Genomic DNA, 25423 nt, shown 5'->3' on the forward strand with positions numbered 1-25423 from the left:
TCTTGCAGTGTGTTTGAATTTTTAAATACTGAGAGAAATACTGTGAGAGATTTTAATTGGCCTGTAGTTGAGCGAATGATTATCCTCTTGGAATCAAATCAAATTTTGCGCTTTTTTGCACTTAATAATGTGTGCAGTTTTCATCTGTGTTTCATCTGTGTTTCACTGTACATAGTAAAAATGTTACTGAAGTATAGGTTCTCATTTGCCTTTAATCATCCATTACATTACTTGAGTAATGAAGTTGGCCATTCCCTTCACTGTTTCAGTAAGTTGGTGATTTTATCCAGTGTTAACATGTTACAAGGATATAAATATCAAGTCACATAGGAGTAGTTTTTTCACATCTAATTAGCCGTGCTCAATATGAGGTGACCAAGTGAAATAATGGTGTTGTTTTAGAAGTACTCCTAATGCTCGATCGTCTTTATATGTCTCAAGATATTTCACACTATAATTTCTCTTCTAAATTAATATGCTCTCTATAGTAGTCTGTTTTTATTAAGTGTATGGCTTGTACAGTCTTCTTTCAAGTGGAAAGTATGCAATTTGTAGAGTAGTCTCACGGTGTCGCTATGTACCAGCTGTAGTTTGTGTGTTGATAATCCACCCACTGTTGTCGACGCAAGACGTGAGTAACGGTTTTGCAGATGATCATCGAGAGAGGCAGACACTTGGTTTTGGATTGTGATGGTTTAGGTTTAAATTCTTCTTTTCCTGTTCACCGACAAGGACACGTTTGCTGTATCAGGTCGGCGCCACGATGGCTGTTACGGGATTGATATCACAAAGCTATACCGTTGCTTTACTGCTCCTTTCTTTGCATTTTGCCAGTGGAGATATAAGCTATTCTTTTCCTGAGGAGATGAGACGTGGATCCGTGATTGGAAATATCGCCAAAGACTTGGGTCTTGATGCAAGTACGCTGTCCGCTCGAAAGGTCCGCATTGATACCGATGGGAGCGACAAACATTATTGTGACATAAACCTCCGTAACGGGGATCTGACTGTTGCAGAGAGGATCGACAGAGAGGGCCTATGTGGAGACAAAGCATCTTGCGCTTTAAAACAGGAGCTCATGTTAGAAAATCCATTAGAATTGCACCGCATTAGTCTACATGTCCAGGATATAAATGATAACTCTCCTCAATTTAATAAAGAATTGATCCATATAGACATACGTGAATCCGCAGCAAAAGGTGCTCGTTTTCCAATAGAGGAAGCACATGATATGGATATTGGCAAGTATTCAGTTCAGACGTACAACCTGCAACGGAATGATAATTTTATCCTGGGCGTTGGGACTAATTCCGTGGAACTTGTGCTAAACAAAGAGCTTGACCGTGAAAACTTAAAGGAAATAAATCTACTTCTTACAGCTCTGGATGGTGGTTCTCCTCAAAGGTCAGGTACTGTGGTTATTCACATCACTGTGCTGGACGCTAATGATAACGTCCCAGTGTTCGGCCAGGCCGTTTATAAAGCCAGTTTACCCGAAAACTCTCCACTAGGAACTGTCGTGCTGACAGTGAGTGCTACTGATGCAGACGAGGGACTAAATGGAGACGTTACATATGATTTTGGACACATTTCAGAAGACGTGAAGTCAGTGTTTACTATTGATCATAAGACAGGTGATATAAAATTGTGCACCGCGGTCGATTTTGAAATAGCATCATCATTTGAACTGCGTGTCACAGCAAAGGATGGTTTGGGATTAACCTCTTACGCCAAAGTCATCATAGATGTTACTGATGTGAATGACAATGCCCCGATTATATATATAAAAACACTGTCTAACCCCATACCTGAGAACGTGTCACCTGGTACAGAGGTGGGCATCATTAACGTGCAGGACAGAGACTCTGAGAATAACAGACAGGTCCGCTGCTCCATTCAGCAGAATGTCCCTTTTAAGTTGGTTCCTTCTATTAAAAACTATTATTCTCTGGTGACCACAGGACAACTGGACCGTGAACTAGTGTCTGATTACAACATTACAATCACTGCCACTGACGAGGGCTCTCCACCTCTGTCCTCCTCTAAAACTGTTGAGTTATCTGTAGCTGACATCAACGACAACCCACCTGTGTTTGAGGAACAGTCGTACAGCGCATATGTGACTGAAAATAACAAACCTGGCTCCACTTTATGTTCCGTTACTGCTCGAGACCCCGACTGGAGACAAAACGGTACAGTGATTTATTCTCTGTTAGCTGGTGAGGTGAACGGTGCCCCGGTGTCCTCCTATCTGTCTGTTAACGGAGACACGGGGGTGATCCACGCTGTGAGGTCGTTTGATTATGAACAGTTCAGGAGCTTTAAAGTCCACGTGATGGCCAGAGACAACGGTTCTCCTCCGCTCAGCAGCAACGTGACCGTCAGTGTCTTCATATCAGATGTGAACGACAACTCTCCTCAGATACTGTACCCCGCCCCGGAGGGCAACTCCTTCATGACCGAGCTGGTCCCCAAAGCTGCACACGGAGGCTCTCTGGTGTCCAAAGTGATAGCGGTGGACGCAGACTCCGGACAGAACGCCTGGCTGTCCTATCATATAGTGAAATCCACTGATCCGGGACTTTTCACTATTGGTCTCCACAGCGGAGAGATCAGGACACAGCGGGACATTTCTGAATCTGACAGCATGAAACAGAACCTTATTGTGGCAGTGAAAGATAACGGACAGCCCTCTCTCTCTGCCACCTGTTCCATGTATTTACTTATTTCTGATAACTTGGCTGAGGTGCCAGAACTGAAGGATATTTCTTACGATGAAAAGAATTCCAAACTGACTTCTTACCTGATCATCGCTCTGGTGTCTGTGTCCACCTTCTTTTTGACTTTCATCATCATCATTCTGGGTGTGAGGTTTTGTCGCAGGAGAAAGCCCAGACTGTTGTTTGACGGAGCAGTCGCCATCCCCAGCGCTTATCTGCCTCCTAATTACGCAGATGTTGACGGCACAGGAACTTTACGCAGCACTTACAATTATGACGCGTACCTGACAACAGGTTCTAGAACCAGTGACTTTAAATTCGTGACGTCTTACAATGACAACACACTTCCTGCTGACCTGACTCTGAAGAAAAGTCCATCAGACTTTGCTGAAGTGTTTGGAGATTGTGATGCTTCTCCTGAGGTAGGAAAAGCTGTTTTACTTTTATCGGTTTAGGTTTGGTGATATTTTCAAGAGCTCAGAGGAGTTCTCCCACAGTAGTATGTAGTTATTAGAAATTGTATGGTCATTATAGATACTGTTTGTCTTATATTCCTATCATATCGATTTGACAATCGTGTTATGTTTTCACACAACATCGCTGTGTCTGCCCATGTTTGTGAGTAGAACTGCTGCTTGTTCCTTATGTCCCTGTCCTTGGTGCTGAAATTCGCGGTCACTCGTGATGTATTTTCTGGAGCAATTGACCCCTTTCTTCTCTTTTTCACCTCTCAAAAGTTTTAGATTACACTTTATCTTACCAGTATGTTTTCTTGATACATCTGTTTGCCATTTTCAAATTAACATTCGTGCTGTGTATTACAGTTATACATTCGTATTATGAAAAATATAGGCATATATGATATTGAAACGGGTCAAAATTGTTAGTAGTCAGTCAGTAACATGTCATTCTTGTAAGTGCATCTCATTAACACATTAATTTACTATTATTAACGTTTACTTTTGTCCGTGAAGATTCTTATCTCCATTTTGTCTTCATTGTCACACTACAGGTGAATTAAATAACAGATTTTTCTCAACCAGTGCAACATGAAATGCATGCTGTAATTGTCTCTTCTTACGTTGTTTATTTTCAATACGTACTTTTACTGAGCGTGTTATTTCATTCAACTGGTGGAATCTTGAGTCAAAGTTTTGAATGCTGCACGAAAAACAATGTTGTAATCTCTTTTATAGAGAGAGAGAGAGAGAGAGAGAGAGAGAGGAGAGAGAGAGAGAGAAAGAAAGAGGGATCAACTTTCTAAGTGATCTTGATACATCTATCTTGCAACGCATGGTCTGTGGTCACACATTTCTTAACATTTGGGGAATGTTGTTTTACTGGTAACATGAAATTCTTTTGGTAATTTTCTTCAGGAGACACACTTTTGTCAGCGTTCCTAATAACACAGAGGTCAAACATCTCACTTTACTCAAACTACCATAATAAGATAAGCTTTTATACAAACATTGAGGCCAAATGATCTGATAATGTGTTTAGAACATTTGCATGACTTATGGAAAACTGCTATAATACAGTTATACTCACGGTGTCAGTATAGACCAGCTATGGAGTCGAATGTTCAGCCTGCTTTGCACACCACCCACAATTGGGATCGACCAGCCCTGTCTTCCTACAGCCTTCAACAAAGACGACAAATGCATTAAAGGCACATATGCTGACATATAACCTATTTTTAATGCTTGTATCTACCCTGTTTTAATTTTTGTAGTGCTGTTGTAGGATGATGGATAGACGGCGGATTCTTCGAAGCTGTGGCTTTGTCTTTTTCTTTGTTGCGGTGCACTACGCTCACGGAGACCTGAGCTATTCTGTACAGGAGGAGCTGAAGCGCGGGTCTGTTATTGGAAATATCGCCAAGGATCTGGGACTGGAGGTGGGGAGGCTGTCTGCTCGCAAAGCTCGCGTTGACATGGAAGGAAGCGACAGACAGTATTGCGGAATTAACCTGCGAAACGGGGATTTGTTGGTTGCGGACAGAATAGACAGAGAGGAGCATTGTGGAGAAAAGCCTTCGTGTGTTCTCAAATTCGACTTGCTATTAGAGAATCCCTTGGAGTTACACCGGTTGTCCCTGCAAGTGCAGGATGTGAACGACAATGCACCAATTTTCCCGAAGGATATTATAAAGCTGGAAATTGGAGAGTCAGCTGTCAAAGGAGCTAGGTATCGCATTAATGCAGCCCACGATGCAGATATAGGCAAGAACTCAGTCGAAAGCTACATTTTGCAACAAAACCCTCACTTTGTTTTCAGTATTCAGACAACAAGTGCTGGCAGTAAATATGGTGAGTTGGTTTTAGACAAGGAGTTAGACCGAGAGGAGCAGCAGGAAATGAAATTATTGCTCACGGCTGTAGATGGTGGTTCTCCTCAGAGATCCGGGACTGTAGTCATACACGTCATTGTTCTTGATGCTAATGATAACGCCCCAGTATTTACCGAGGCCGTATATACAGCTGCATTACCAGAAAACTCACCCTTGAAAACCAAAGTTATCATTGTAAGTGCTACAGATGCAGACGAAGGAGTCAATGGAGAAGTTACATATGAATTTAGCAGACTCTCTGATAAATCACGAAAGCTTTTTTCACTGGATGAGAAAACAGGAGAAATCAGTGTGACAGGTGACATAGATTATGAAGAGGGATCCAAATATGAAGTGTTTGTTGAGGCCAAAGATGGCTATGGGCTCTCTTCAGAAGCAAAAGTGATAATTGAAGTCACTGATGTGAATGACAATGCCCCGGCTATATATTTAAAATCATTGTCTAACCCCATACCTGAGAACGTGTCACCTGGTACAGAGGTGGGCATCATTAACGTGCAGGACAGAGACTCTGAGAATAACAGACAGGTCCGCTGCTCCATTCAGCAGAATGTCCCTTTTAAGTTGGTTCCTTCTATTAAAAACTATTATTCTCTGGTGACCACAGGACAACTGGACCGTGAACTAGTGTCTGATTACAACATTACAATCACTGCCACTGACGAGGGCTCTCCACCTCTGTCCTCCTCTAAAACTGTTGAGTTATCTGTAGCTGACATCAACGACAACCCACCTGTGTTTGAGGAACAGTCGTACAGCGCATATGTGACTGAAAATAACAAACCTGGCTCCACTTTATGTTCCGTTACTGCTCGAGACCCCGACTGGAGACAAAACGGTACAGTGATTTATTCTCTGTTAGCTGGTGAGGTGAACGGTGCCCCGGTGTCCTCCTATCTGTCTGTTAACGGAGACACGGGGGTGATCCACGCTGTGAGGTCGTTTGATTATGAACAGTTCAGGAGCTTTAAAGTCCACGTGATGGCCAGAGACAACGGTTCTCCTCCGCTCAGCAGCAACGTGACCGTGAGTGTCTTCATATCAGATGTGAACGACAACTCCCCTCAGATACTGTACCCCGCCCCGGAGGGCAACTCCTTCATGACCGAGCTGGTCCCCAAAGCTGCACACGGAGGCTCTCTGGTGTCCAAAGTGATAGCGGTGGACGCGGACTCCGGACAGAACGCCTGGCTGTCCTATCATATAGTGAAATCCACTGATCCGGGACTTTTCACTATTGGTCTCCACAGCGGAGAGATCAGGACACAGCGGGACATTTCTGAGTCTGACAGCATGAAACAGAACCTTATTGTGGCAGTGAAAGATAACGGACAGCCCTCTCTCTCTGCCACCTGTTCCATGTATTTACTTATTTCTGATAACTTGGCTGAGGTGCCAGAACTGAAGGATATTTCTTATGATGAGAAGAATTCCAAACTGACCTCTTACCTGATCATCGCTCTGGTGTCTGTGTCCACCTTTTTTCTGACTTTCATCATCATCATCCTGGGTGTGAGGTTTTGTCGCAGGAGAAAGCCCAGACTGTTGTTTGACGGAGCAGTCGCCATCCCCAGCGCTTATCTGCCTCCTAATTACGCAGATGTTGACGGCACAGGAACTTTACGCAGCACTTACAATTATGACGCGTACCTGACAACAGGTTCTAGAACCAGTGACTTTAAGTTTGTGACATCCTACAATGACGACACACTCCCTGCTGACCAGACTCTGAAGAAAAGCCCAACAGACTTTGCTGAGGCATTTGCGGATTGCGATGCTTCCCCAGAGGTAGACACACATTTTATCAAAAATATGTCTCTGTTTTACGGCGTTCTGCAATGTTATATTCTCGTGATTGCTCTTTATGTCCTTCCCCCCAAAAAACGTATTTTCCGTACGTGTCATTAAGTCTGACTTTGGTGCTGAACTCTCGTTCACCCTATGATACATGTTTAATGGATAATATACCTCAGTCTTTTTATTCCACTATATTTTCCTGGTTTTTATTTAAGTTAATTCCCTCTGATCTTGTGTCTTTTAAATTCGTTTGATTTCCGTCATTTTAGTGTACCGACTCTAGTTTGAAGTTGCTTAATATCAGAATTATTTTTAGAATGATACTAACAAGAAACCTATCACCGTTTATCAATTCATTGGACACGATATTTGAACACAGCTTGCAAGAAAAGTGCGCATCTTTTCCATTCTCCTTTAGTGAGGCTTTCTTAATCCTCATTGGTTTTGGGTCTTGTTTGTAGTACTGAAAAACCCCCTTAAATCAGTACGGTGTGCGCTTTTTCAGGCAACATGGGGTATCCTTTTCAAAGCTTTGGAGCAATTTTGTGTTCATGTATTTGAATCATTCGTAGATATAATTTACTGTTGTTGTACGCAATCCTAAATACAACATTCAAATAGGCCTAATTGATTCGGTATGCCGTAGCCTACTTGAAGAATTTATTCCTAAAAAAAAAAAAAATGCTTTACATAGGCATTGCGTCTTTGGACAGTATTGTAAAGTATGCAGTTCATGACCCTGACCTTTTGGTGACAGTTATTCCTGAGTAAATATTTTTCACGAACGAAACAGGCAGAGAGTCTGAGAAAATCATCTGTCCACTTCAAATGCAAGAAATTGCAGTCATGGTTTTGAAGGAGCACCTTGCAGAAACATTTTAGTCAAATTCAGATAGTATTTTTTTTGCAGCATGTTATTTTGTCAGTAAAATTGATGAAATGACAGGACTGTTTTCTTCTGTATTGTTACAGCTGTTGGTCATCTTTTTTGTATACCAAACTTCAGAGTTAAATCAGTGAAGATATTGTTATGGTCACAGCCTTTTCTGAACAATTCTCTGCCAAAGATGTTTATTGCAAAAATAATTCAAATAATATTTGATGATCATTAAATTAGATTGAAGTATTTGTGTAAAGACATTGTTTTGGACCTTTGGAGATACAGCCTATACTTCTGATGTTTTTGTCCTCTCCAAATTGTCAAATCCTGCATAACGGTCATTATTCCAAATAGATGTGTGACACTGTGATGCATTAACACAGATTACACAATTGCTGTTGATGTAATCTTAACAACACAACACTTCAGTTTGCAGCCTTTAACAGTCTAATCCCATCGATAAAATGTTCATATTACCTTTTCCACTCATGAATTAAATATGCACAATTACAAGGTTAAATCGTGTTTGTTAAAGGCTTTATGAATACAGATGATTCATTTGGATTTTTACAGGACAGTTTAGCTTTTCAAGCGGCATAAAACTTTGAGATGAAAGGAAACGTGCATGAATCTAAAAGAAAAGTGTTCCCTTCTTATTTGTTGTGCTGTTGACTTAACAATTATTTAAAAACACAGGGTTGTATCCGAAACAGGGTTTGAATAGTTTCATGTTGATGTCTATTTTTCATTGTTTCTGACTTTACAAAACGTTAGGTAATACTAAAATGATAAAGTTAATGGCGTGTTATTATTGTTCGGCCTATGGTTGTCCTTCTTTTGACGAACGTGGTTCTCTGAACGGATGTATAGTTGAACACTTCAAAAATAATATACAGCCTTGCTATACCTAAAAAAATGCTCATGGTGTCAGTGTGTACCAAAAAAACGAGAAGGCGCGGTCATTCTCCACCCTCAGTGTCAATGAATTCAGAGCCTGATTCTGTTGTTGTGCTGTAGATCACAAGAACGCTTCGTTAACATGACAGTACTTTGAGGATCTTGAATATTCGAGGAAATCACTGGTTTGATATATTGTTACACAGGCTACTTTGTAGCAGTGGTGCTCTTTCTATCAGTTAAAATGGGATATAACGGACTCGCGCTGCGGTACGGCCTTGCTTTTATTTTTCTTGCCTTCCACCTCGTCTGTGGAGACGTGAGCTACTCTGTTCTGGAGGAGATGAAACGTGGATCTGTGATTGGAAATATCGCTAAAGATCTGGGACTTGATTTGGTCAGACTGTCCGCTCGCAAGGCCCGTGTCGATACAGAGGACAACACCGTTCAGTACTGCGGTGTCAATCTCAACACCGGAGACTTGATTGTTCAAGAAAGGATTGACAGAGAAGGGCTTTGTGCCAGAAAGGCATCGTGTGTTCTAAAACAGGAACTCGTTCTGGAAAATCCATTAGAACTTCACCGTATTAGTATCCGTGTTCAGGATATCAATGATAATTCACCACAGTTCAAGGAGGATTCGCTTAGAATTGAAATTAGGGAATCGGCAGACAAGGGGGAGCGGTTTCTTCTTGGAGAAGCACACGATGGAGACATCGGAGAAAATGCTGTTCAGGGCTACTCACTTCAACAGAATGATCACTTCAAATTAGATGTAAACACAAAGGCTGGGGGAAGAAAATATTGTGAATTAGTATTGGAGAATGAATTAGACAGAGAGGACAAAAAAGAGATCATGCTCTTGCTAACTGCATTTGATGGTGGCTCTCCTCAGAGATCAGGTACTGTAGCCATACACGTCACTGTCCTGGATGCTAATGATAATGTACCAGTGTTTAGCCAAACCGTCTATGAAGCCAGTCTGTCTGAAAACTCTCCTTTAGATACATTGGTGATCACAGTGAGTGCAACTGATGCAGACGAGGGAGTGAACGGTGAAGTTACTTACGGATTTGATCATGTTTCAGATGAAAATGATAACGTGTTTTCTTTACACCCCAAATCGGGAGAGGTGAGAGTAGCTGGAGCTATTGATTATGAGAAAGTGTCATCCTATGATATGCAGATCAGCGCCAAAGATGGTCTGGGTTTAGTTTCATATGCTACGCTAATGATTGAAATTACTGACATGAATGATAATGCTCCAGTTATATATCTGAAATCATTGTCTAACCCCATACCTGAGAACGTGTCACCTGGTACAGAGGTGGGCATCATTAACGTGCAGGACAGAGACTCAGAGAATAACAGACAGGTCCGCTGCTCCATTCAGCAGAATGTCCCTTTTAAGTTGGTTCCTTCTATTAAAAACTATTATTCTCTGGTGACCACAGGACAACTGGACCGTGAACTAGTGTCTGATTACAACATTACAATCACTGCCACTGACGAGGGCTCTCCACCTCTGTCCACCTCTAAAACTGTTGAGTTATCTGTAGCTGACATCAACGACAACCCACCTGTGTTTGAGGAACAGTCGTACAGCGCATATGTGGCTGAAAATAACAAACCTGGCTCCACTTTATGTTCCGTTAGTGCTCGAGACCCCGACTGGAGACAAAACGGTACAGTGATTTATTCTCTGTTAGCTGGTGAGGTGAACGGTGCCCCGGTGTCCTCCTATCTGTCTGTTAACGGAGACACGGGGGTGATCCACGCTGTGAGGTCGTTTGATTATGAACAGTTCAGGAGCTTTAAAGTCCACGTGATGGCCAGAGACAACGGTTCTCCTCCGCTCAGCAGCAACGTGACCGTGAGTGTCTTCATATCAGATGTGAACGACAACTCTCCTCAGATACTGTATCCCGCCCCGGAGGGCAACTCCTTCATGACCGAGCTGGTCCCCAAAGCTGCACACGGAGGCTCTCTGGTGTCCAAAGTGATAGCGGTGGACGCGGACTCCGGACAGAACGCCTGGCTGTCCTATCATATAGTGAAATCCACTGATCCGGGACTTTTCACTATTGGTCTCCACAGTGGAGAGATCAGGACACAGCGGGACATTTCTGAGTCTGACAGCATGAAACAGAACCTTATTGTGGCAGTGAAAGATAACGGACAGCCCTCTCTCTCTGCCACCTGTTCCATGTATTTACTTATTTCTGATAACTTGGCTGAGGTGCCAGAACTGAAGGATATTTCTTATGATGAGAAGAATTCCAAACTGACCTCTTACCTGATCATCGCTCTGGTGTGTGTGTCCACCTTTTTTCTGACTTTCATCATCATCATCCTGGGTGTGAGGTTTTGTCGCAGGAGAAAGCCCAGACTGTTGTTTGACGGAGCAGTCGCCATCCCCAGCGCTTATCTGCCTCCTAATTACGCAGATGTTGACGGCACAGGAACTTTGCGCAGCACTTACAATTATGACGCGTACCTGACAACAGGTTCTAGAACCAGTGACTTTAAGTTTGTGACATCTTACAATGACAACACACTTCCTGCTGACCAGACTCTGAAGAAAAGTCCTACTGAATTTGCTGAAGCGTTTGGAGGTTGTGATGCTTTCCCTGAGGTAGGGACAACTGTCACTTGTTTGACATATTTCTAATAGCACTTTCAATGACTCCTTCAATAACTCGAGACTTTTAATTTATCATGGAGCATGACAAATAGTAATGTTGTAGTTGTCTTTTTAGTTCAGTTTTCGTCGTATTTTTCATTGTCGTATGCTATCGAGTGACAGTTGATCTCGTTTTAGTATACCTTAAATAAAACCGTATCATTTGTTCACACGCCATCCGTTTGTCTTTATGAATCTTTGAGCAGAGTTGCAGCTCTGTGTCTCTGTCCTTGGTGCTGAACTTAGCACTACTTGTGATGTATTTTCAGGAGTAATTCACATGTCATATCTACTATTTTTACCTGTCAAACTTTTTAGATCATGGTTTAGGTCACCAGTGTGTTTTCTTGACACACCTAAGTGCAATTTACGCTTAAAGTTTGTGCTGTATATTACGGCAGTACTTTTCTTTGACATAAAACAAAGACATTTGTACTGACATGGGTGAAAATTGTTTTTAGTCAGCGAGTAGTATTCCTTGTTTGTAACTGCATGTTATCAACGATTTACTTTCATTTACTGCTATTGACGTTTACCTTCATGCAGGGAGTTTATTAACACCCTTTGTCTGCCATGTCACACCGCAGGCGAATTAAAAATCAGATTTTCCTGAAGCAGTGCGACATGAAATGAATGCTGTCATTCCAGTCTATTTGCGATGTTTGTATGCAATATGCATCTTTAGTTAAAGTGTGTTATTTAATTCAGGTGGTATCTCTGTTAAGCTGTGGGCAGACATTTGAATGTTACATGATAACATATTGTAGCTTTCTATTACTTTGAGAGTGAAACAGATTTAGTTCTAAGCGATTTTGAAACATTTAGCACGTAACGCTAAACGACGTGATCTGTGGTCAAACATTGCTTAACAATTGGGAAATGTTGTTTTACCGGTACCATTGTCAAAAGCTTTAGGTGGATTTCTTCTTTTGGAGGCGCTCTTGTTTGTAGTTCCCAATAACGGTGAGATCAACCATCCCACAAACCGAATTAATAATATGGTACCTCTTTACACTTTACAGTATCTCATTACAATAAGTTTATTTTCAAATATTTTGGCCAAATTATCTCGAAATGTGTTAACAACATTTGCATGACTTATGGAAAACTGCTATAATACAGTTATACTCACGGTGTCAGTATAGACCAGCTATGAAGTCGAATGTTCAGCCTGCTTTGCACACCACCCACAATTGGGATCGACCAGCCCTGTCTTCCTACAGCCTCCAACAAAGAGGACAAATGCACTGAAGGCAAACACACTGACCGAATAACCTTTTTTTAATGCTTGAAACTACCCTGTTTTAATTTGTGTAGCGCTGTTGTAGGATGATGGATAGACGGCGGATTCTTCGAAGCTGTGGCTTTGTCTTTTTCTTTGTTGCGGTGCACTACGCTCAAGGAGACCTGAGCTATTCTGTACAGGAGGAGCTGAAGCGCGGGTCTGTTATTGGAAATATTGCCAAGGATCTGGGACTGGAGGTGGGGAGGCTGTCTGCTCGCAAAGCTCGCGTTGACATGGAGGGAAGCGACAGCCAGTATTGCGGGATTAACCTACGAAACGGGGATTTATTGGTTGCGGGCAGAATAGACAGAGAGGAACATTGTGGAGAAAAGCCTTCGTGTGTTCTCAAATTCGACTTGCTATTAGAGAATCCCTTGGAGTTACACCGGTTGTCCCTGCAGGTGCAGGACGTGAACGACAATGCACCAATTTTCCCGAAGGATATTATAAAGCTGGAAATTGGAGAGTCAGCTGACAAAGGAGCTAGGTATCGCATTAATGCAGCCCACGATGCAGACATAGGCAAGAACTCAGTCGAAAGCTACATTTTACAACAAAACCCTCACTTTGTGTTTAGTATAAAGAAGACAAGTGCTGGCAGTAAATATGGTGAGTTGGTTTTAGACAAGGAGTTAGACCGAGAGGAGCAGCAGGAAATGAAATTATTGCTCACGGCTGTGGATGGTGGTTCTCCTCAGAGATCCGGGACTGTAGTCATACACGTCATTGTTCTTGACGCTAATGATAACGCCCCAGTATTTACCGAGGCCGTATATACAGCTGCATTACCAGAAAACTCACCCTTGAAAACCAAAGTTATCATTGTAAGTGCTACAGATGCAGACGAAGGAGTCAATGGAGAAGTTACATATGAATTTAGCAGACTCTCTGATAAATCACGAAAGCTTTTTTCACTGGATGAGAAAACAGGAGAAATCAGTGTGACAGGTGACATAGATTATGAAGAGGGATCCAAATATGAAGTGTTTGTTGAGGCCAAAGATGGCTATGGGCTCTCTTCAGAAGCAAAAGTGATAATTGAAGTCACTGATGTGAATGACAATGCCCCGGCTATATATTTAAAATCATTGTCTAACCCCATACCTGAGAACGTGTCACCTGGTACAGAGGTGGGCATCATTAACGTGCAGGACAGAGACTCTGAGAATAACAGACAGGTCCGCTGCTCCATTCAGCAGAATGTCCCTTTTAAGTTGGTTCCTTCTATTAAAAACTATTATTCTCTGGTGACCACAGGACAACTGGACCGTGAACTAGTGTCTGATTACAACATTACAATCACTGCCACTGACGAGGGCTCTCCACCTCTGTCCTCCTCTAAAACTGTTGAGTTATCTGTAGCTGACATCAACGACAACCCACCTGTGTTTGAGGAACAGTCGTACAGCGCATATGTGACTGAAAATAACAAACCTGGCTCCACTTTATGTTCCGTTACTGCTCGAGACCCCGACTGGAGACAAAACGGTACAGTGATTTATTCTCTGTTAGCTGGTGAGGTGAACGGTGCCCCGGTGTCCTCCTATCTGTCTGTTAACGGAGACACGGGGGTGATCCACGCTGTGAGGTCGTTTGATTATGAACAGTTCAGGAGCTTTAAAGTCCACGTGATGGCCAGAGACAACGGTTCTCCTCCGCTCAGCAGCAACGTGACCGTCAGTGTCTTCATATCAGATGTGAATGACAATTCTCCTCATATACTGTACCCCGCCCTGGAGGGCAACTCCTTCATGACCGAGCTGGTCCCCAAAGCTGCACACGGAGGCTCCCTGGTGTCCAAAGTGATAGCAGTGGACGCGGACTCCGGACAGAACGCCTGGCTGTCCTATCATATAGTGAAATCCACTGATCCGGGACTTTTCACTATTGGTCTCCACAGCGGAGAGATCAGGACACAGCGGGACATTTCTGAATCTGACAGCATGAAACAGAACCTTATTGTGGCAGTGAAAGATAACGGACAGCCCTCTCTCTCTGCCACCTGTTCCATGTATTTACTTATTTCTGATAACTTGGCTGAGGTGCCAGAACTGAAGGATATTTCTTATGATGAGAAGAATTCCAAACTGACCTCTTACCTGATCATCGCTCTGGTGTCTGTGTCCACCTTCTTTTTGACTTTCATCATCATCATTCTGGGTGTGAGGTTTTGTCGCAGGAGAAAGCCCAGACTTTTGTTTGACGGAGCAGTCGCCATCCCCAGCGCTTATCTGCCTCCTAATTACGCAGATGTTGACGGGACAGGAACTTTACGCAGCACTTACAATTATGACGCGTACCTGACAACAGGTTCTAGAACCAGTGACTTTAAGTTTGTGACTTCATACAATGATAACACACTTCCTGCTGACCAGACTCTGAAGAAAAGTCCATCAGACTTTGCTGAAGCGTTTGGCGATTGTGATGCTTCTCCTGAGGTAGGGAAACTTATATATACTTATATATCAGTAAACTCAATTTCACTCGTTCTGAAAAAGATATTATCAGTAAACTGATTTTCAGTTTTTCTGAAAAATATATTTTGGTATTTTGCTTTCACTTGTCGAGGTGTTGCCGTTCTTTTATGTGGTGATGATTTCAGACCCTTTTAAAGGTTCTTAAGGTCGTTTTGAGTTCATGATTTTCATAAAGACTTCAGGCTTCTTATTTGTGCTAAACTCACGTTAAAAACAAAAAGGCATGAAACGTAAAAAAATTCACATTTGTTTTGTCTAATGAAGCCTCATATATTTAAGTTTTTTAAATGAGGTCTTCATTAAGTCCATCTGTTTTTCTAAAGTGACATGGATGCTTTGTTGTTGCACTAGTGAGGAAAACTTTTCAAACTATGCTTCATGTCTCTGTCCTTGGTGCTGAATTGCTTTTCATGGTCTTACACATTTTTTGAGATAAGTTACCCTTGTGTTTCGATCTGTGTTCGTTTATATGCTCTGCTGATTTAAAAAAATGTCATCTATTATGCTTTTTGAAAAGATTCCAATTATGCTGCTTTTTCCACAATATGATTTTTTTGCTCTGAGGTTTTCATATGAATATGTTTTCTATTTATTCTGGTGTCTATGTAAAATCCCCTTCTGGATCCATTTTCATCAGAATTTTGGTAGACCCAGTATTAGAGCAGCATGAAGAAAGTGAAAATGAAGCCTGTGTGTTTTTCCTGTTTTGTTTGTGGGGCCTCCTTTTCCTAAGCTGGGCATCTATCTGTAAACGTAATGACATGCTTTCATGAAAAATGTGTCCTCCCTTAAATTTATTTTCCCTGCTGTAGTGTTTTTCAATTAATATTAATTTTTACTTTTATAAACAGTTTGCAGTACAGATTAATGATCGATAAAAGCAATACACGAGCCAAAGTATGACACAGCAACTTGCTAAAATATCAATGTATTTTTTCCTGGGCGTTTGGTAGCTTTGTTTTATCTGATATATATCCACTGTTATAACTTAACAAAATAAATTTCACCTCTGCACTCCTGATCTTTGCAATAACTGATTATAAATCTCAGCTTTTTTTATCATTTGCCGAACTCCAGAGTAATATAAATTGTTGTAGAGCAACAGCTTTCACCATGTTTTTAAAAAATTTAGTCTTACATTACTTATATTTCAGTGTTTGATAATTTTTTTGTTACTCATCACAAGAGATTCAAGCATACATAGAGATATATATCTGATCCCTCCTGCAACTTTCATGAGCTTTGCAGGAATATTGATCCGTGTTATGTGTATTAACTTTACGTTTTAAACAGTCTATGGTATGTTTTAAATCACACAAGAGTTCAGTTCATAATCTACTATTGTCATTAGATGGCCATGCAGGTTCAGCCTCACAGTTTGAAATACAGTAATATTTTTCCACATGCGCAACAACTGCACAACTACCAAGTGTAAAGTGTTTTCTCAGAGGATATGGGCAAACAAATGTAAATCTGCAGACAATTGAAATCTTCCTCTGTTGTACTTAATCCCATATTACACCAGTATAATGGGAATTAGAAGAAAGTGCACAAAGAGGAAAAATATATGACCAACCTGTCATCAAGGAAGGATAATTGACTTTTGAATATTAGTTCTCATTGAGTTTTAAGATATAATGGAAGACTAACTTCAAAGACAAAGATATCTGAAAGGACAATGGTCCTGGCTTTGTCTTCAGGCATATTATACTGTCTGTGCCTTTTTCAAATTGTTTTTTGGAAGTACAGGCTCTTCCCGATGCACAGTCACAGCAATTTCATGATTGTTTTGCTTTTTTCCATTTAAAATGGGCCTTTTAGCAGAGTAAAGTTGTTTATGTTGTTCTTGTTGTTTTGGCAAATAACTGTCACTGAAGAGGTCCATATTGTAAATATGCACATGGAAAAACATACATCACCCTGTTATACCTCAGAAATACTCATGGTGTCAGTGTGTACTAGTGAACAAGAAGTCACGGCCATTCTCCACCCTTCAGTGTCAACAAATTTAAAACCTGATTCTGCTATTGGGCCGCAGTTCACATAACACGCTTCGTGTATGACTGCATTGCGACCTTTTGTGTTTATTGGAAGAATTCACGGATGCATCGTTGACATATTTTAACCTGTTTGTTGATCATTTTGATATATACGTGGTCTTTCTCGGAGTAACAATGGAATACAGCAGATTTGAGATTCACTACGGCCTTGCTTTCATTTTTCTTGCCCTCCTCCCCGTCTATGGAGACGTGAGTTACTCTGTTCCGGAAGAAATGAACCGTGGATCTGTAATCGGAAATATTGCAAAGGATCTGGGACTTGATTTGGGCAGACTGTCCGCTCGCAAAGCCCGAATTGATACAGAGGACAACAATGTTAAGTACTGCAGTGTAAATCTGAATACTGGGGACTTGATTGTTCAAGAAAGGATTGATAGAGAAGGGCTTTGTGCGAAAAAGGCATCGTGTGTTCTAAAACAGGAACTCGTTATGGAAAATCCATTAGAACTGCACCGTATTAGTATCCGTGTTCAGGATATCAATGATAATTCACCACAGTTTAAGGAGGATTCACTTAAGATTGAAATTCAAGAATCGGCAGTCAAGGGCTCGCGCTTTCTGCTAGATGAAGCACACGATGGAGATATCGGAGAAAATGCTGTTCAGGGCTACTCACTTCAAGAGAACGAACATTTCAAACTGAACGTTAAGTCAAAAGGCAGTGGAAGAAAATATGGGGAACTAGTCTTAGACAAAGAATTAGACAGAGAGGACAAAAACGAGATTATGCTGTTGCTTAGCGCATTTGATGGTGGCTCTCCTCAGAGATCAGGCACTGTGGTCATACACGTCACTGTCCTGGATGCTAATGATAATGTACCAGTGTTTAGCCAGACCGTCTATAAAGCCAGTCTGCCTGAAAACTCCCCTCTAGATACACTGGTGATCACAGTGAGTGCAACTGATGCAGACGAGGGAGTGAACGGTGAAGTTACTTACGGATTTGATCATGTTTCAGATGAACACCATGTTTTCTCTTTAAACTCTAAAACCGGAGACGTTAGAGTGGCTGGAGCCATTGATTATGAAAAAGAATGGTCTTATGAAATGCAGATCAGCGCCAAAGATGGTCTGGGATCGGCGTCATATGCAACTCTAATAATTGAAGTTACTGATATGAATGATAATGCCCCAGTTATATATCTGAAATCACTGTCCAACCCCATACCTGAGAACGTGTCACCTGGTACAGAGGTGGGCATCATTAACGTGCAGGACAGAGACTCAGAGAATAACAGACAGGTCCGCTGCTCCATTCAGCAGAATGTCCCTTTTAAGTTGGTTCCTTCTATTAAAAACTATTATTCTCTGGTGACCACAGGACAACTGGACCGTGAACTAGTGTCTGATTACAACATTACAATCACTGCCACTGACGAGGGCTCTCCACCTCTGTCCTCCTCTAAAACTGTTGAGTTATCTGTAGCTGACATCAACGACAACCCACCTGTGTTTGAGGAACAGTCGTACAGCGCATATGTGACTGAAAATAACAAACCTGGCTCCACTTTATGTTCCGTTACTGCTCGAGACCCCGACTGGAGACAAAACGGTACAGTGATTTATTCTCTGTTAGCTGGTGAGGTGAACGGTGCCCCGGTGTCCTCCTATCTGTCTGTTAACGGAGACACGGGGGTGATCCACGCTGTGAGGTCGTTTGATTATGAACAGTTCAGGAGCTTTAAAGTCCACGTGATGGCCAGAGACAACGGTTCTCCTCCGCTCAGCAGCAACGTGACCGTCAGTGTCTTCATATCAGATGTGAACGACAACTCTCCTCAGATACTGTACCCCGCCCCGGAGGGCAACTCCTTCATGACCGAGCTGGTCCCCAAAGCTGCACACGGAGGCTCTCTGGTGTCCAAAGTGATAGCGGTGGACGCGGACTCCGGACAGAACGCCTGGCTGTCCTATCATATAGTGAAATCCACTGATCCGGGACTTTTCACTATTGGTCTCCACAGCGGAGAGATCAGGACACAGCGGGACATTTCTGAATCTGACAGCATGAAACAGAACCTTATTGTGGCAGTGAAAGATAACGGACAGCCCTCTCTCTCTGCCACCTGTTCCATGTATTTACTTATTTCTGATAACTTGGCTGAGGTGCCAGAACTGAAGGATATTTCTTATGATGAGAAGAATTCCAAACTGACCTCTTACCTGATCATCGCTCTGGTGTCTGTGTCCACCTTTTTTCTGACTTTCATCATCATCATCCTGGGTGTGAGGTTTTGTCGCAGGAGAAAGCCCAGACTGTTGTTTGACGGAGCAGTCGCCATCCCCAGCGCTTATCTGCCTCCTAATTACGCAGATGTTGACGGCACAGGAACTTTACGCAGCACTTACAATTATGACGCGTACCTGACAACAGGTTCTAGAACCAGTGACTTTAAGTTCGTGACATCTTACAATGACAACACACTGCCTGCTGACCAGACTCTGAAGAAAAGTCCATCAGACTTTGCTGATGCATTTGCGGATTGCGATGCTTCCCCAGAGGTAGGGAGACATTTTAAGATCAATATACGTTTGTTCACTTACCCAAGACGCCGTACTTGCAGATCTCTGCTCTCGTGATTGCTCTATATGTCCTTGCCAATGAAAAACCTTTTCAAGTACGGCTCATCCACTCTCTCCTTGGTGCTGAACTCTGGTAGATAATTTGATGCATTTTCAGGGATAATGTACGTCAGTCATCTGATTCCACCGTCATTCTTCTCTTTTCTGATCGTTATTTCAGTGAATATCCTTTGATATTGCTTCTGGTATTGGCTTTCTTGTTCTCGGTGGTCTTGGGTATTGTGGGTAGTATTGTAAAGCATTTAATCCACGACTTGAAATTTTGATGTCAGTGATATACACGTAAAAATATGCGCACGCACGACAAAAGGACGTAGAAAGCTTGAGAAATCATCTGTTCATGTGAGGTTCTCACAGAAACATTGTATTTCTTTTTTGGTGCGTGTTTCAGCAAAATAAATTAAATAACAGCACTGTTTTTTTGGACTTTGTTACAGCTTATGTCACCATCGAACCTTATTGCCATGTTCCAAGCTTTTTGTGAACAGTCATTTGTCACTGATGTTTACTACAACAACAATTAAAATAATATTTTGATGTTCATCAAGGTAGATTGAAGCATTCATGTAAAAACTTTGTTTTCGACTTTGGGAGGGACATGTATTTCTGATATTTTTGTCTCCTCCAAGTTGTCAAAATTATTCCCTGACAGTCATTATTCCAAATTGAACTTTCTAATTTTGATGCATTAACACAGAGTACAACACTGATGCTGATATGATTTTAACCACACAACACTTCAGTTTGCAGCTTGTAACAGTCAAATGCTTGTCTAAGTCCGACCATAAAAATGCTTAATTCATTTTTTCCATTTATGATTTAAATATGCACAATTACAAGGACAAGAGCTTGTTGTAGGCTCCATGAATGCGGAGTATTTATTAGGATGTTTACAGGACGCTTTTAAAGCTGCATATAGATTTGATGTCAGAGGAAACCTAAATCTAAAATGAAAGTCTTCCCTTCTTATTTTTTGTGCTGCCTTCATTTGGACATAATAATTATATTAAAACACACTGTTGTATCCGAGACACAGTTTGAATAGTTTCATGTTGATCTCTACTTTTTTAGTTCTCTATTACTTCACAAGTGGGAAAAAGCTTAAGGTAAATATGAAATTGTAAAGTAAATAATATGACTGTTGTACTTGTTTTGATTAACAGGGTTCTTTGAACTTGTGTATAGTGAAACACTTCTCAAATAATACATTGCCTTGCTATACCTAAACAAATGCTCATGGTGTCAGTGTGTACCAAAAAACGAGAAGGCACAGTCATTCTCCACCCTTATGTATCAACGAATTCAAAGCCTGAATCTGTTGTTGTGCTGCAGTTCACAAGAACGCTTCGTTAACATGACCTTACTTTGAGGATCGTGAATATTTGAGGAAATCACTGGTTCGATATATTGTTACACAGGCTACTTTGTAGCAGTGGTGCTCTTTCTATCAGTTAAAATGGGATATAACGGACTCGCGCTGCGGTACGGCCTTGCTTTTATTTTTCTTGCCTTCCACCTTGTTTGTGGAGATGTGAGCTACTCTGTTCTGGAGGAGATGAAACGTGGATCTGTGATTGGAAATATCGCTAAAGATCTGGGACTAGATTTGGGCAGACTGACCGCTCGCAAGGCCCGTGTCGATACAGAGGACAACAACGTTCAGTACTGCGGTGTCAATCTCAACACCGGAGACTTGATTGTTCAAGAAAGGATTGACAGAGAAGGGCTTTGTGCCAGAAAGGCATCGTGTGTTCTAAAACAGGAACTCGTTCTGGAAAATCCATTAGAGCTGCACCGTATTAGTATCCGTGTACAGGATATTAATGATAATTCACCACAGTTTAAAGAAGATTATTTTAAGATTGAAATACATGAAATGGCAGTCAAGGGCTCGCGATTCCTTCTTGGAGAGGCGCATGATGCAGACATCGGAGAAAATGCTGTTCAGGGCTACTCCCTTCAGCAGAATGATCACTTCAAATTGGATGTAAACAGAAAAGCAGGTGGAAGAAAATATTGTGAATTAATTTTAGAGAAAGAATTAGACAGAGAAGACAAAAGAGAGATCATGCTCTTGCTAACTGCATTTGATGGTGGCTCTCCTCAGAGATCAGGTACTGTAGCCATACACGTCACTGTCCTGGATGCTAATGATAATGTACCAGTGTTTAGCCAGACCGTCTATAAAACCAGTCTGCCTGAAAACTCTCCTCTAGATACGTTGGTGATCACAGTGAGTGCAATTGATGCAGATGAGGGAGTGAACGGTGAAGTTACTTACGGATTTGATCATGTTTCAGATGAAAATGATAACGTGTTTTCTTTACACCCCAAATCGGGAGAGGTGAGAGTAGCTGGAGCTATTGATTATGAGAAAGTGTCATCCTATGATATGCAGATCAGCGCCAAAGATGGTCTGGGTTTAGTTTCATATGCTACGTTAATGATTGAAATTACTGATATAAATGATAATGCTCCAGTGATATTTCTGAAATCACTGTCTAATCCCATACCTGAGAACGTGTCACCTGGTACAGAGGTGGGCATCATTAACGTGCAGGACAGAGACTCTGAGAATAACAGACAGGTCCGCTGCTCCATTCAGCAGAATGTCCCTTTTAAGTTGGTTCCTTCTATTAAAAACTATTATTCTCTGGTGACCACAGGACAACTGGACCGTGAACTAGTGTCTGATTACAACATTACAATCACTGCCACTGACGAGGGCTCTCCACCTCTGTCCTCCTCTAAAACTGTTGAGTTATCTGTAGCTGACATCAACGACAACCCACCTGTGTTTGAGGAACAGTCGTACAGCGCATATGTGACTGAAAATAACAAACCTGGCTCCACTTTATGTTCCGTTACTGCTCGAGACCCCGACTGGAGACAAAACGGTACAGTGATTTATTCTCTGTTAGCTGGTGAGGTGAACGGTGCCCCGGTGTCCTCCTATCTGTCTGTTAACGGAGACACGGGGGTGATCCACGCTGTGAGGTCGTTTGATTATGAACAGTTCAGGAGCTTTAAAGTCCACGTGATGGCCAGAGACAACGGTTCTCCTCCGCTCAGCAGCAACGTGACCGTGAGTGTCTTCATATCAGATGTGAACGACAACTCTCCTCAGATACTGTACCCCGCCCCGGAGGGCAACTCCTTCATGACCGAGCTGGTCCCCAAAGCTGCACACGGAGGCTCCCTGGTGTCCAAAGTGATAGCGGTGGACGCAGACTCCGGACAGAACGCCTGGCTGTCCTATCATATAGTGAAATCCACTGATCCGGGACTTTTCACTATTGGTCTCCACAGTGGAGAGATCAGGACACAGCGGGACATTTCTGAATCTGACAGCATGAAACAGAACCTTATTGTGGCAGTTAAAGATAACGGACAGCCCTCTCTCTCTGCCACCTGTTCCATGTATTTACTTATTTCTGATAACTTGGCTGAGGTGCCAGAACTGAAGGATATTTCTTATGATGAGAAGAATTCCAAACTGACCTCTTACCTGATCATCGCTCTGGTGTCTGTGTCCACCTTTTTTCTGACTTTCATCATCATCATCCTGGGTGTGAGGTTTTGTCGCAGGAGAAAGCCCAGACTGTTGTTTGACGGAGCAGTCGCCATCCCCAGCGCTTATCTGCCTCCTAATTACGCAGATGTTGACGGCACAGGAACTTTGCGCAGCACTTACAATTATGACGCGTACCTGACAACAGGTTCTAGAACCAGTGACTTTAAGTTTGTGACTTCATACAATGACAACACACTTCCTGCTGACCAGACTCTGAAGAAAAGTCCATCAGACTTTGCTGATGCATTTGCGGATTGCGATGATTTCCCTGAGGTAGGGACAGCTGTCACTTGTTTGACATATTTCTATTAGCACTTTTAATGTCTCCTTCAATAACTCGAGACTTTTAATTTACTTTTCGTGTCTTCTTTTCTCCAGAAACGACAATTTTAACAATGTAACACACATCTGCCTTGTATTTACATACTATAGATACACGTCACATAAAAAAAGGTAACTGCAACCTCAAGACGAGTTAATTTTATCTTAAATGCCTACAGTAAGCTTGATAATGCATCATGGAGCATGACAAATAGTAATGTTGTAGTTTTCTTTTTAGTTCACTTTTCGTCGTATGTTTCATTGTCGTATGCTATCGAGTGACAGTTGATCTCGTTTTAGTATACCTTAAATAAAACCGTATCATTTTTTCACACGCCATCCGTTTGTCTTTCTGAGTCTTTGAGCAGAGCTGCAGGTGTAGCTTTTTGTCTCTGTCCTTGGTGCTGAACTTAGCAGCGACTGGTCATGTATTTTCTGAAGTAATTCACATGTCATGTCTTCTGTTTTTACCTGTCAAACGTTTGAGATCATGGTTTAGTTTTGCCATTGTTTTTTTCTTTGCACACCTACTCTTAACGTTTGTGCTGTGTATTACAGTTAAACTTTTCTTTGACGTAAAACAAAGACATTTGTTTTGAAATGGGTGAAAATTGTTTGAAGTCAGCAAGTAGCATTCCTTGATTGTAAGTGCATGTTATCAACGATTCATTTTCATTTACTGCTATTGACGTTTACCTACATGCAGGAAGTTTATAATCCCCCTCTTGTCCTCAATGTCAAACTATAGGTGAATTAAAAATCAGATTTTTCTGAAACAGTGCACCATGAATTGCATGCTGTCATTCCAGTCTATTTGTGGTGTTTGTCTGCAATATGCATCTTTAGTTAAAGTCTGATATTTAATTCAGTTGGTGTCTGTGCTCAGCTGTCGGCAGACTTTTGAATATTACATGAAAAAAAAATATTCTAACTTTCTGTTACTCTGAGAGTGAGACAGATGAACCTCTAAGCGATTTTGAAACATTTAGCTTGCAACACTAAATGACGTAATCCGTGGTCAAAATTTGCTTAACATTTGGGGAATGATCTTTTTCTGTTATCATTATTAAAAGCTTTAGGTGGATTTCTTCTGGTGGAAACACTTATGTCTGTAGTTCCTAATAACGGTGAAATCAACCATCCCACTATAGTCACATCAAGCCGAAATATTATTGTGGTGCCTCATTACACTTTACAGTATCTCATTACAATAAGTTTATATTCAAATATCGTGGCCAAATGATCTTATAATGTTTTTAGGATATTTGCATGACTTAAGGAAACCTGCTATAATACATTTATACTCACGGTGTCAGTATAGACCAGCTATGGAGTCGAATGTTCAGCCTGCTTTGCACACCACCCACAATTGGGATCGACCAGCCCTGTCTTCCTACAGCCTTCAACAAAGACGAAAAATGCACTGAAGGCAAATACATTGACCGATTAACCTTTTTTTTAATGGTTGAAACTACCCTGTTTTAATTTGTATAGTGCTGTTGTAGGATGATGGATAGACAGGGTGTTCTTCGAAGCTGTGGCTTCGTCTTTTTCTTTGTTGCGGTGCTCTACGCTCAAGGAGACTTGAGCTATTCTGTAAAGGAGGAGCTGAAGCGCGGATCTGTTATTGGAAATATCGCCAAGGATCTGGGACTGGAGATTGGAAGACTGTCTGCTCGCAAAGCTCGCGTTGACATGGAGGGAAGAGACAGACAGTATTGCGGAATTAACCTGCGAAACGGCGATTTATTGGTTGTGGACAGAATAGACAGAGAGGAGCATTGTGGAGAAAAGCC

The 25423-nt window shown here is 41.7% G+C and overlaps 5 protein-coding genes across 5 annotated transcripts; all 5 read left to right on the plus strand.

Moving 5' to 3' along the window:
• Window positions 1-740: 740 nt before the first annotated feature.
• Window positions 741-3175, plus strand: LOC111239844 (protocadherin beta-16-like). Its single transcript, XM_022769761.1, has one exon. It carries the CDS (start codon window positions 764-766, stop codon window positions 3173-3175), a length of 2412 nt encoding a protein of 803 aa, XP_022625482.1. The 5' UTR covers window positions 741-763.
• Window positions 3176-4464: 1289 nt separating this feature from the next.
• Window positions 4465-8790, plus strand: LOC111239845 (protocadherin gamma-A12-like). Its single transcript, XM_022769762.1, has 3 exons — window positions 4465-6858; window positions 7373-7382; window positions 8765-8790. Exons 1-3 carry the CDS (start codon window positions 4465-4467, stop codon window positions 8788-8790), a joined length of 2430 nt encoding a protein of 809 aa, XP_022625483.1.
• An 89-nt stretch (window positions 8791-8879) lies between these two features.
• On the plus strand, window positions 8880-11315 carry LOC111239846 (protocadherin beta-15-like). The gene has a single exon (XM_022769763.1). It carries the CDS (start codon window positions 8889-8891, stop codon window positions 11313-11315), a length of 2427 nt encoding a protein of 808 aa, XP_022625484.1. The 5' UTR covers window positions 8880-8888.
• A 1344-nt stretch (window positions 11316-12659) lies between these two features.
• On the plus strand, window positions 12660-15840 carry LOC111239847 (protocadherin gamma-A12-like). The gene is made up of 2 exons (XM_022769764.1): window positions 12660-15050; window positions 15823-15840. The coding sequence occupies exons 1-2, from the start codon at window positions 12660-12662 to the stop codon at window positions 15838-15840; spliced, it is 2409 nt and encodes an 802-aa protein (XP_022625485.1).
• Window positions 15841-17263: 1423 nt separating this feature from the next.
• LOC111239848 lies at window positions 17264-23579 on the plus strand (the record flags this gene model as incomplete). Its single annotated transcript, XM_022769765.1, has 2 exons — window positions 17264-19679; window positions 21151-23579. Coding segments are annotated over exons 1-2 (4845 nt in total), but the record flags the coding sequence as incomplete, so codon positions are not given.
• Between the last annotated feature and the right edge of the window lie 1844 nt (window positions 23580-25423).

This window comes from Seriola dumerili, unplaced genomic scaffold (genome assembly GCF_002260705.1).
Source record: "Seriola dumerili isolate Sdu_G_001 unplaced genomic scaffold, Sdu_1.0 BDQW01005094.1, whole genome shotgun sequence".
NCBI lineage: Eukaryota > Metazoa > Chordata > Actinopteri > Carangiformes > Carangidae > Seriola > Seriola dumerili.